This window comes from Astatotilapia calliptera, chromosome 23 (assembly GCF_900246225.1).
Source record: "Astatotilapia calliptera chromosome 23, fAstCal1.2, whole genome shotgun sequence".
NCBI lineage: Eukaryota > Metazoa > Chordata > Actinopteri > Cichliformes > Cichlidae > Astatotilapia > Astatotilapia calliptera.
Window position 1 is genome coordinate 26,675,936 of NC_039323.1, and position 13,657 is coordinate 26,689,592.

The following is a 13,657-nucleotide window of genomic DNA, read 5'->3' on the forward strand; positions in this document are numbered from 1 at the left end:
CTTTCTTAATTGGCACCCTCTCTGGTGTTCCAGAGGTTTCCAGTTCATGTCAGGCTTGAACCTTGGTAGTTTCTGTGCTGTTTCTGAAGATCCTAGCCAATTTCCTGTGTGACAGTTTGGGTCTTTTTCCACATCTGAATAACTTGTACTTACAATTGTTTGAACTGATGATCTTCGAGTCTGCAGTTATTTAGACCTTCCTAACTTGTGTAAATCTGCAATTCTCCTTCTTAGATCTTCAGTGAGTTCCTTAGACCAGCGGTCCGCAACCTTTTTTGCACCACGGCCCGGTTTATGTCTGACGACATTTTCACGGACGTTCAAGGTGTCGCGCATAAATACAACAAAATAAAGCCAGTACCATTACCAAAAAAAGAAGATTTATTCATAAAACATGGAAAAAGACTCAGGGAAACAAAGTTGATGATAAAAACAATAAAAAATGACGATACAAAACCGATAAAAACCCTGAAAACCATAAATTTCACACCCGAGCCTCATCTCTCGCGGCACGGTACCAAATGACTCACGGATGAGGCCCAGGGGTTGGGGACCGCTACAATAGACTTCCCCCACTGTTCTGAGCATTTGTAAGTCCAATAAGGGCTGTTAAACAAATCCTTTCCGTGCTGCAAAGAAATTACCAGTTTTAGTCAATTGTGATCACTAAAAAGAAAAAGCCAAGTTGAGACATCATAGAACCTTCAGCACCACTTATTAAAAGATTTTGAGCCTGTATGTATATGTTTGAGCCTGTGTGGATTGTTAAAAAAATCCAAACTTGTTTTGCCCCAAATTACCATGACAGTCATGTTCTTAATGAGTGTATGTGTGGGGCTAAATGGCTGAAAGTCTAACCCCTGGCGTCCACCAATCGAGTATCAGTCTTTTTAAATCAATCTTAAATTGCATCATTTTGTTCCTATAAGAGTCAAGAAGAAATGAAAATTGTCGCCACATCTATCAGCTCATTATTACCACTAGTCTATATTAGGGCTGCACGATTAATCGTTAGAAAATCGCGATCTCGATTCATACTTATGTGCGATCTCATTTCCAAATGACAATGATTTTTAAAAAAAAGAAAAAAAAAGACTGCGATTGTACCGCATTTTGGTCCGGGACGTAATCTGCATGAAAACAAGCGCTCACTCTTCCTGTTCAACAAATGACAAGGGCGGAGCCTTATACCACGTGATACAGAAGCTGTGCCGTGTGATGCTAAAATTAGCAGGGAAAAAACAACGGAGAGCACGTCAGGGATGACGAGAAAGTGACAGGAGAAAATCTGTCCCGGTCAACCACCCAAACATCAACAACGGGAACCTTATACAGCGCTTCCCTATACCCGTCGAACTCCCGCAGGCACAAAGAAATTACGGAGGCTATCACTTATCACCTGACCAAAGATATGGCTCCCATCAACACTGTGCAGAACGAGGGATTTAGGAAAATGATCAACACCCTAGACAAACGCTACACAGTGCCGTCCCGCAACTATTTTTTTCTATTGTTGCACTACCTGCTCTATATACGCAGCGTCGAGCAATGGTGGAGACAGAATTTCAAGCAGTACAACATTTTGCAGCAACAACAAAACGTGAGACATTTGTTGTTTTTATGTTTATTTATTGTTTTTATGTTCAGTCTCAACTGTTACGAAGTTGATGTGCAGTTAATAAGTGCAATAAATATTTATACTGGAAAAGAAAATCGTGAGAGAATCGTGATCTCAATTCTAAGCCAAAAAATCGTGATTCTCATTTCATGCAAATCGTGCAGCCCTAGTCTATATCATGACTAAAAGTGTGTTCACGAACAACGGAGGTGATTGATGTCATGTATCAAAGGTAAGCGTCAGGTTTTGGTCCCAGTCATTTGAATTCAAAAAGCACCCAGCAGGCTTGTTTACTGTGCACACAGGGTAGAGTTTCTCTAACTGATCGATGAGCAGAAGCATGGCAACTCTTTGATGATGATGCTTCCTGTGTCCAGTCACAGTCACCTGATTTAGTTTCCATTTGGCATGAACTAGACACACAAATTTCTCCACTGATCAGCCCACGGACACAGGTAAGCTGCAGACAGTGAAATGACTAACAAAGCGACTGCTACTCGTCGGTCTCCTCCGATGAGTCGAATCCTTGTAGGCTGTGACTTGGTGTCCTTCCCGGCACGTGCGCTCACCAACCACAATGAACCGAAGCAGTTGGCTGGTGTCAGGTTTATTTTGGGTGTTGGAAAGAATCCTGTCTGTGACCGTGGCCTGATACTGTCACAGCACACTTGTATTTGCTGATGTTCTTTTACATTTGAAAGCATGCTTTTGCTTCAGGGATGATCCTCACAGTTGATTTTTTTTTTTTTCATTCTTTTTCACAGCCACAGTGATTGATGATTCAGTCTTTGGCTGGTTTGTCAACCAGCCACTGTATATGTTTGATAGGAACTACCAGCGGTACATACTGTTCTTCTTTAGAGGTAGTTTCTTTGTGCCAGCCTTCGAGTGCATAGAGACCCCCTTTTATATCTGTCTTTGGTTAAAGCTCGTTCTAATGTTTCATCCAGGGGTGTCAGACTCCTTTTATTATTACATGGGCCACATGCAGGCTAATTTTATCTCAAGCTGCCGCGACTAGTAAGAACATTGCATAATAACCTATATGTCTAAGTTTCTCCTTTCTTTAACCAGTGTAAAGATACAAAGGCATATTAGGCCTAGATTAAAAACAATTATCACCCAGAAACCGAATTTGTCCTGTGCATGTGTTCCATCCTTTCACAATAAAAGTCCTTGATTGCGTAGCTTCTGTACACAAAATGGCTCACAGAAGTGTACTGAAGTATTAGATACACTTTGCATAATGTGTGCCTCCAGAACTGCCATAATGCTTCATGTCATAGATTAAACAAGGCACTGGAGAATTTGATCCATATTCAGAGATGCTCTTCTGCACATCTGGGTTGTAATGAGTAGTTGTTTGAGTTACTGCTACCTTCCTGTGAGCTTGAAACAGTCTGGCCTTTCTCCTCTGACCTCTGACATCAACAAGATATTTTCTCCCAGAGAAATGCCGCTCACTGGATAATTTCTCTTTTTTAGGTCATCTTCTCTAAACTCTAGTGATGGTTTCTGAAATACCCAGACCAATAACCTTGCCACATTAAGTCACTTAAATCACCTTTCCTTTACCATTATGATGCTCATGTTGTCCTGACTATGCCTAAATGTAGCAAAAAAGGGGAAGCACATTATTAAGACAACCACATTTTCACAATTTTCCTTGAGGAAAGACAAATGAAGAGAAAGTAAATGACAATAATGACTGGGATGTGCTCCTGAGCCCACATGGTGAGGACATAGAGGGGGCGACACACTGTCTTACAGACTACCTCAACTTTTGTGTGGACACGGTCGCCCCTGCTAAGACAGTACGGTGTTATCCTAATAACAAACCGTGGGTAACACAGGAAGTCAAAGCTGTCCTCAACATGAAGAAGAAGGCTTTCAGGAGCAAAGTGAAGGAGGAGATGAAAGCAGCACAGCGGGAGGTGAAACGCTGCCTGAGGGAAGCAAAGGACACCTACAGGAGGAAGGTGGAGCAGAAGTTGGAGAGGAACAATATGAGGGAGGTCTGGAATGGTGTGAAAACCATCACAGGCCACAACACCAAGAAAAGCACAGTGGGGGGACTGTGGAGAAGGCAAACGAACTCAACAACTTCTTCAACAGGTTTGACCAGCCCACAACCCCCCCACCCTCACCCTCACCTTCACTACAGAGTCCAATCCCCACTCTCCTACCTCCCTCGCTTCCCCCCCTTCCTGACACCATGACACCCCCCTCCTCCAATCCCTCTCTCAGCAGCAAGACATCTCCCCCCCCCCTCCTCCCAAACATCTCCCAGTGTCACAGTGGATCAGGTCAGGAGACAACTGAGGAAGCTTCGCCCCAGAAAGGCAGCAGGCCCAGACAAGGTGTGTCCTAGGATGCTAAAGGTATGTGCTGCTGAACTTGGGGAGCCGCTACAACGAGTCTTCAACCTCAGTCTGCGACTGGGGAGAGTGCCCGCCCTATGGAAGACATCCTGCATCGTCCCAGTCCCCAAAAAGAACCGGCCCAATGAGCTGAATGACTTCCGACCGGTGGCACTGACGTCACATCTTATGAAGACTCTAGAGCGGCTCTTCCTCAACCTCCTCCGACCACAGGTACAACATGCCCAGGACCCACTACAGTTTGCATACAAGGCGGGTGTCGGAGGTACAGGATGCCATCCTGTACCTCCTACACAGAGCCCACTCACACCTGCATGGGGGAAAAGGCACGGTCAGGATCCTGTTTCTTGACTTTTCCAGTGCCTTTAATACCATCCGGCCCTGTATGCTTCAGGAAAAACTGAACAGGATGGAGGTGGACCCCTGCCTGGTGGCTTGGATCTCCGACTACCTCACCGACAGACCACAGTACGTCAGGCTGAAGGACATCACGTCTGACACAGTGGTCAGCAGCACAGGAGCACCACAGGGAACTGTGCTGTCCCCTCTTCTCTTCACCCTGTACACCTCTGACTTCTGCTACAACTCTGAATTATGCCACATTCAGAAGTTTGCAGATGACACAGCCATCATGGGGTGTATCTGGGATGATCAGGAAGAGGAGTACAGAAGTCTGGTGAGGAACTTTGTCGCATGGAGTCACACAAACCACCTGCAACTCAACACCTCAAAGACTAAGGAACTGGTTGTGGACTTCGGGAGGTCCAGAGAAGGTCCACTGCCAGTTCAGATAGAGGGGGAGGAGGTGGAGGTGGTCAACAAGTACAAGTACCTCGGGCTGTGGGTGGACAATAAACTGGACTGGTCATGCAACACAGAGCACCTGTATAAAAAAGCCCAAAGCCGACTGTACTTCCTCAGGAGGCTGAGGTCTTTTAACATGTGCAGGAAGCTCCTGAGGATGTTTTACCAGTCAGTGGTTGCTGGAGTACTTTTCTATGCTGTGGTGTGCTGGGGGAGCAGCACAGCAAAGAAGGACTCATCCAGGCTGGAGAAACTGATCAGGAGGGCTAGCTCTGTGGTCGGCATGAAGCTGGACACTCTGGTGACAGTGGCAGAGAAAAGGACATTAAAGAAACTGATGGACATTATGGACAATGCCAGGCATCCTCTGCACACGGCCATTAACAACCAGAAGAGTCTGTTCAGTGACAGGTTGCTTCTCCCAAAGACAAGAACTAACAGACTTAAAAACATCCTTTGTCCCACACGCCATCAAACTGTTTAACTCCTCTCTGGAGGGGAGAGGGAGGGGAAACAGGAGGACAAAGGAGGGGGGAACAACTAAGCTGTAGTGCCTCTTCACCTCACTGTACAATACCTTGTGCAATACTTTTTGTAAATAGTCAACAGTGCAATAGACCTCAATACTTGAAATGTGCAATTCACTTGTATTTTTATTTTTTATTCCTATTTATTCTATTTATCCCCTTCATATATTTTATTTATATTGTCTCTGTGTATATATATATATATATATATATATATATATATATATATATATATATATATATGTGTATATAAAATATTCTGTAACTCTGTAACTTCTGTCGGTGCTGTGCTTTTTTGGAAATCGAATTTCCCAGAGGAACCCACCCGAGGGATTAATAAAGTTCTATCTAATCTAATCTAATTATTTTCTGTCTTCATGTAAAGTGCATATATATTGTTCAGGTCAGGTGTTTTAATACATGTAGATGGAGATTATTCCTCCGCGGTTGATTTCATGCTAACTACTATCCAAAAACAGTCTGAAGGAGCTGCTAACCTGCCTCAGAGAAGGGGGAAAAAAAAGTTTGTGTCCATCGTGTTTCTTTTCTTCTTCCACGTTAACACTAAAGATCAGTGTTCAGGAGCTCCAGTCTAAAAATGTTGAATCTTATTTGAAACGGGTGTTTCAGCAAGCTTCCCAGAAGGAGCATTTTTGCTGTGGATCATTGCCAGCTTCAGCTTCAGCCTCACCTTGTTGTTGTTCTCTGTGTGCAGTCCCAGTGGCTCGGTGCTGTCCAGCTTGGAGCAGGTGAGGACCTACCTGCTGACAGATGGAACCTGCAAATGCGGCCTGGAGTGCCCACTCATCCTCCAAAAGGTATATTTATTTATTTATTTGTTTTCTTTTGGCTCTGATTAAAACACAGTGAGATTTTTACAGCTGCTCCAATCTGAGCTCCAGATGATTCGCTATTTAGAGATTAAGATGGAGGAGCCAATCTGCGACGGAAATTAAAATTCTGTTGTCCACAAATTACGGCTAAACAAGGACCCCTAAATTTAAACTGGTGTGTGGTGTTTGTTTGTACAGGCTCCTTTCAGAGCTCTAATCATCAGGCAACTTGATTGTACAGTGATAACTGCTGTTTCCTTTATTTACAGTAGAGATTTAATGTAACACCATCACAGTTTTCAGTTATTGTTATGCAGAAAGGAAAAACACAAACTGTATAAGCAAAAATTACATTTATTTATACAAACTGTCAGTTTTATCCTATTAAACAAAATCACAAGTTAAATCTCATCTTTGGCATTTTTTGGGCCGTTATTTTACAGTGCAGTATAAACACAGAATGGACAGGAAAGCAGGAGGCATATATAGCACTGCTACATATGCCTCTTTTCCACTAGTACCTTCTCCACTCGATTCTACTCGGTTTCAGTCGTTTTCCATTACAATTCAGTGCTTTGGGCTGTTAAAGCAACACTGCCAAAAGACCCGTCATGTCATTTGTATATGCAACAAAAACAACACAAAAATGTAGGATGTGGTAGGTATAAAGGTGATGGTGTGCCTGCTGCTAAACCGAAAGTAAGCATCTTCACTTCGTCACTGGACCACGGTGTCGGTGTTTGTGCAGCCATTGGCAATAAGTGAGGTGGTTGGCAACCAGTTTTTAGGCCACTCCCTAGAGTGGACACTCCCCACACTCTTATTTTGAAAGTTCACTTGCTGCTAAACCATTAGCATCCAGTCTTTCCAGTTTTCCTTACCGATAATGCCAATTAGGCGGTTGTTTTGGTGGTCCCCTATACTGGGCTCAAAATGGAAGAGTTGGGAGTCTACGGGATGAGAAACTCCAAAAACTACTTTGTTATGTATGGTCACAAAGTTTCTACTTTAGAGTCTTCTAGTTTCCATTCAGGACCACTGCCTCTATTGTCTGCTCTGACAGCTTTGAATGGTGGTTCTGAAGTTTTATTCTTCAAAGTGTGCAGAGACTCAAATCAGTGTGGCTTAGAGTGAATTGCAGGAGTGAAATTATAAAAGAGTATACAGGAAAAGCTCTCCTGTAGCATAATCCTCTCCTATTTCATACTTAGGATGTATGAAATGAACCCAAGCTGACCCACTGATCTCTGTACGACCAAACTACAAATGTTGGGGTTATGTGAGGCGTCACATTACACGGGGTAATCTGACCGATTATCCTTCCTGATGCTAAATTTGTCCCCAACACTCCACGCCATTATCAGAATGATTTTGTAGCTGCACGTCTTCCCTTATGAGTGCCCCCTCCCTGCTGTCTTCTTAGTATCTGAAAATGAAGATGCAAATATTTTTTAAGACTCATTTTCTGGTCTTAAACATTAGTTCACTTTTACATCTTAACCGTCTTAAGATGTGGGATATCACATATCTCATATCATGAGGTGCTTGGGAGAGCCGCTGCCTCCATGTTTATCTGCGATTTAGTCTATGTACATCACAGCCTGTGCTGTTAAGACAGCCCCAAGAGATGATGAGCGTGAGGAAAATATAGTGTGCTGCCAGACCTGGATGTGATTTACATAATATTCAGGGGTGGTCACGTGGCTCGGGGAAGCAGCTTCCTGGCCTCAAAACTGATCCTCACCATCCTTATTCTGGGCCCACAGCATGCTTTCTTTTCTTTCTTTTTTTTCTTTTCCTTTTTTTGTGGGGAGCTCTGATTAGTTGCAAAGCGTGATAATAAGCTTACTGTTATCTGTGAATCCATGATCACAGGAGATCCCAGTTTTCTCTTGAAAGAATTGCAGTTGCTCTAGAAGCCCACGGGTGACTGGATGGATGGGTGGATATCTATGTTTCTGTGTGCACTGATCTAAGAGGACTGTTTAAGCAGGGTTTTTCATGCGTACTGATTTTGCACAGGTATGTCAAGGAAAAATACTATTTGATATTCACAGGAATTTCTTGGACGATTCCTTGAAGATCCTTCCCCAGCCACTCTCGGATGACTGGGCATTGTTGTGGCATGCTGGCTTTACCTGAGGCCTGCACTCTGAAGCAGGATTTGGGCGCAGTGAGGAAATTTCAGTGTTAGGAAGATGAAGGTTTACTTCTCATAACTATAGTAACCTATGCTGGAGAATTAAGCTGCTCCTTAGCAAGCTTTGTTTAAGATTTGACATTAACGGGTATGAAATCAGCTTGCACTCACCAGTAATTTCTCTGGAAAATGGTGTCATCATTCCTAAAAGATCCCTCTGGGCAAACAAGGGCAGTTGTTGACCTTTTATTAGCGTTGCGAATAGCCTCAAACACCAGTGTTTGTCGTTCACATTAAAAAAAAAAGAAGTTTCGAAATATTAACCTTTAGTGTAATGAAAACAACTCTGTTTCGTGCTACAATCAGACTGAGGAAAACAGTGATTGCAGACCTGCAGTATTAATAAAATTATAGCAGCCATAGGTGTTCTACACCCTTTCTTTTATATAGTGATACAATCGGAATACAACCAGTTACATTTAGTCCCCTACTGCAAAGAGTTGCGTTGCAGGAAGTAGTTGTCAGTCTGCACTCGTTTTTACAGACTGACTCAGATTGATTATAGTATTTAGACTTCTGCCGGAAATGTACGTCCTAACTTACAACATAACTGAAAATCCTATGCTGTAACCTGAGTTGCACCTCCCAAGAAATGTGTTGGATTGAAGCAGCCAACAACTATTGTGAGCAACCTGTTCTGCACCGTTAGCTCCTCCTGTGCATTTCCAGCTACAGTTTTTTATTTATCAATGAGACAAACAATCATCACCTCAGTTTAAAGAATAATAATCAATGTAAATATGGAGTTCCTACTGGGAGATTGCTGAAACTACTGAAATGGACATTAGAATTTTATGAAGAAGTTAAAAAGCAAACAAAAAAAAAAAGAAAACCTGGCTCTGCAAAGACTCCCTGCAGAAGTGAAACTCAGGCATATGTTGGCAATCGGACTGTGTTTATAAATTATTTGGCAGTTGTTTGCAAACCTTCACCAATCTGAGGGTGATTGCAGTCAATCTGAGTTGGACTGTGATTGTTTGAAGACAGGTTGCCTGTATAGTGATCTTGAGATTGAAAGTGTTGCCCAGAGGTTGCATGCTCAACTCCTGGATGACAAGTTAGCTCTTTTACTAGTCATGAGAAGACTGCTTGCTCTGATGTGACTGGAACCTTAATGATAGAGGTCCCAGTTGATCTCTGCTGTCAGGTTTTTTTTTTCCTGGATACAAATAGGCTAAACTTTAGTATTACAGCAGCACCTTTTTAGTCGTACTGACCAAAGCACTTAAAGCTCTCTCACATTCACACGGTGCTTTTAATGCGCTTCACTCTCACTCGCAGTCTGCTGAGCTGTCTGCAGCAGCTGTGCTGGTTTCAGTCTGCTTTATGTCGTTTTATATCAGTTTTATCTTCCTTTGTAAAACCAGTTGTTGTGCTGCCAGTGCACTTCACTTTTTTTCTCATTGGGGAGGTGCTCAACCTTTGTGTGACCGCTTGACCCGATTGATAATGTGTTGATAAATAAAGACAGATATGAAAAAGGCATCCTGGGTATGGTGAATTTGATTAACAGTGTATATGATATACAGTGGGGCAAAAAAGTATTTAGTCAGCCACCGATTGTGCAAGTTCCCCCACCTAAAATGATGACAGAGGTCAGTAATTTGCACCAGAGGTACACTTCAACTGTGAGAGACAGAATGTGAAAAAAAAAAAATCCATGAATCCACATGGTAGGATTTGTAAAGAATTTATTCGTAAATCAGGGTGGAAAATAAGTATTTGGTCAATAACAAAAATACAACTCAATACTTTGTAACATAACCTTTGTTGGCAATAACAGAGGTCAAACGTTTACTATAGGTCTTTACCAGGTTTGCACACACAGTAGCTGGTATTTTGGCCCATTCCTCCATGCAGATCTTCTCGAGAGCAGTGATGTTTTGGGGCTGTCGCCGAGCAACACGGACTTTCAACTCCCGCCACAGATTTTCTATGGGGTTGAGGTCTGGAGACTGGCTAGGCCACTCCAGGACTTTCAAATGCTCCTTACAGAGCCACTCCTTTGTTGCCCGGGCGGTGTGTTTTGGATCATTGTCATGTTGGAAGACCCAGCCTCGTTTCATCTTCAAAGTTCTCACTGATGGAAGGAGGCTTTGGCTCAAAATCTCACGATACATGGCCCCATTCATTCTGTCCTTAACACGGATCAGTCGTCCTGTCCCCTTGGCAGAAAAACAGCCCCATAGCATGATGTTTCCACCCCCATGCTTCACAGTAGGTATGGTGTTCTTGGGATGCAACTCAGTATTCTTCGTCCTCCAAACACGACGAGTTGAGTTTATACCAAAAAGTTCTACTTTGGTTTCATCTGACCACATGACATTCTCCCAATCCTCTGCTGTATCATCCATGTGCTCTCTGGCAAACTTCAGACGGGCCTGGACATGCACTGGCTTCAGCAGCGGAACACGTCTGGCACTGCGGGATTTGATTCCCTGCCGTTGTAGTGTGTTACTGATGGTGACCTTTGTTACTTTGGTCCCAGCTCTCTGCAGGTCATTCACCAGGCCCCCCCGTGTGGTTCTGGGATCTTTGCTCACCGTTCTCATGATCATTTTGACCCCACGGGATGAGATCTTGCGTGGAGCCCCAGATCGAGGGAGATTATCAGTGGTCTTGTATGTCTTCCATTTTCTGATGATTGCTCCCACAGTTGATTTTTTCACACCAAGCTGCTTGCCTATTGTAGATTCACTCTTCCCAGTCTGGTGCAGGTCTACAATACTTTTCCTGGTGTCCTTCGAAAGCTCTTTGGTCTTGGCCATGGCGGAGTTTGGAGTCTGACTGTTTGAGGCTGTGGACAGGTGTCTTTTATACAGATGATGAGTTCAAACAGGTGCCATTCATACAGGTAACGAGTGGGGGACAGAAAAGCTTCTTACAGAAGACGTTACAGGTCTGTGAGAGCCAGAGATTTTCCTTGTTTGAGGTGACCAAATACTTATTTTCCACCCTGATTTACGAATAAATTCTTTACAAATCCTACCATGTGGATTCATGGAATTTTTTTTCACATTCTGTCTCTCACAGTTGAAGTGTACCTCTGGTGCAAATTACTGACCTCTGTCATCATTTTAAGTGGGGGAACTTGCACAATCGGTGGCTGACTAAATACTTTTTTGCCCCACTGTATAAGTATATATGACAGAAAATGGGGAATAAAACCAATTAAATGGCTAACAATAAAGGCCATTGCATGAGAGCACAGAAACATGGTGCAAAACGTAAATTAATTAAGCAAAAAGATTGTGAGTAAACTTAAACTACTTAGAACTGAAGAAGCTTCTTCAGTTCTGAGGTGAAACATCTTCAAGCAACTTAAAGAAGTCCAGACGCTTTTCTTTGCAAGCTCCTTTGATGATTGTGAGTAAACAAGCAAAACAATGACCAAGTCAGTTCAGTGACTTCTATCCACTTTTATTTATCTCCTCAGGTGTTCAACTTCGACCCCGGGGCAGCTGTCAAACAGAGGACAGCGGAGGATGTGAAAGCAGACGAAGATGTCACCAAACTCTGCATTCACAAGAGGAAGCTGCTGGCTGTGGCCACACTGCACAAGAGCATGGAGACGCACCCGCCTCTGGCACTGACCAGTTCAGGAGGAGGTACGAGTATACGTTACAGCTCTGAAACCATTTGTCAGGACACTTGGAAGTTAGCTCCAATAAATCCAAATGAAAGAGGACAGTGTTGATGTAATTTACGTCCTAGTTTTGGAAAATATCAGTGAGTTTGGTAAGTAATTTATCCATTGTAGAAGTTCAAAATTCTAGCTGAACTTATACACAATAAGCAAATGAAATATTTGGAGGTTTTCAGGCCTTTCACGTTGCCTCTGTGATATTCTGTCAAATCCACTCACTTTTATTTGAACTCGAAAATAAAGACAATCATAAATACTTAAAATTACCGTCTATTCATATATAAATCATACTTTAAGATGTATAAAACAGAGAAAAAGAAGAGAGAGGGAGATGCAGAGAGAAATTTATTGACACAAACTTGGAAGTAATAGATATAGAGTAATATGAAAATAATCAAGAAATCACCTATCTGTTTTGTGTCTGCTAATGGTCAATCCACCTTTACAGTTGTACTACTGAAAGTCAGTTATATGTAAGATTAAAAAGGTGTGTGTTTAAGAACTTTTTAGATTATTCTCAGTTTGTATTATTAGGGAGTCCAGCATAGCGAGCACCACAATAATCTGGTTCATTTGAAGTGAATGCACAAGTGTTTCATAATCACGTTGAGTTAGGAATTAAGAGATAAGATAAGATAAGATAAAACTTTATTAATCCCTCGGGTGGGTTCCTCTGGGAAATTCGGTTTCCAAAAGCACAACACCGACAGAAGTTACAGTTACAGAATATTTTTATACATATATATATATATATATATATACACACACACACACACACACATATATATATATATATATATATATATATATATATATATATATATATATATATATATATATATATATATATATATATATATATATATATATATATATATACACAAAGACATATATAAATAAAATATACGAAGGGGATAAATAGAATAAATAGGAATAAAAATAAAAATACAAGTGAATTGCACATTTCAAGTATGGAGTCTATTGCACCGTTGACTATTAACAAAAGTATTGCACAAAGGTATTGCACAGTGAGGTGAAGAGGCACTACAGCTTAGTTGTTCCCCCCTCCTTTGTCCTCCTGTTTCCCCTCCCTCTCCCCTCCAGAGAGGAGTTAAACAGTCTGATGGCGTGTGGGACAAAGGATGTTTTTAAGTCTGTTAGTTCTTGTCTTTGGGAGAAGCAACCTGTCACTGAACAGACTCTTCTGGTTGTTAATGGCCGTGTGCAGAGGATGCCTGGCATTGTCCATAATGTCCATCAGTTTCTTTAATGTCCTTTTCTCTGCCACTGTCACCAGAGTGTCCAGCTTCATGCCGACCACAGAGCTAGCCCTCCTGATCAGTTTCTCCAGCCTGGATGAGTCCTTCTTTGCTGTGCTGCTCCCCCAGCACACCACAGCATAGAAAAGTACTCCAGCAACCACTGACTGGTAAAACATCCTCAGGAGCTTCCTGCACATGTTAAAAGACCTCAGCCTCCTGAGGAAGTACAGTCGGCTTTGGGCTTTTTTATACAGGTGCTCTGTGTTGCATGACCAGTCCAGTTTATTGTCCACCCACAGCCCGAGGTACTTGTACTTGTTGACCACCTCCACCTCCTCCCCCTCTATCTGAACTGGCAGTGGACCTTCTCTGGACCTCCCGAAGTC

The 13,657-nt window shown here is 42.5% G+C and overlaps 1 protein-coding gene across 3 annotated transcripts in view; it reads left to right on the forward strand.

The window, feature by feature from the left end:
* mbd5 (methyl-CpG binding domain protein 5) overlaps nucleotides 1-13,657 on the forward strand; it is a 55,817-nt gene that overhangs the window by 18,005 nt on the left and 24,155 nt on the right. For all 3 annotated transcript variants that reach the window (XR_003271313.1, XM_026159964.1, XM_026159965.1), the window contains exons 3-4: nucleotides 6,046-6,148; nucleotides 11,800-11,971. Coding sequence is in view for 2 of the 3 variants with exons in the window: in XM_026159964.1 (XP_026015749.1) it covers nucleotides 6,046-6,148; nucleotides 11,800-11,971 (275 nt within the window). In the remaining variant the exon portion in view is untranslated. The remainder of the gene's footprint in view (nucleotides 1-6,045; nucleotides 6,149-11,799; nucleotides 11,972-13,657) is intronic.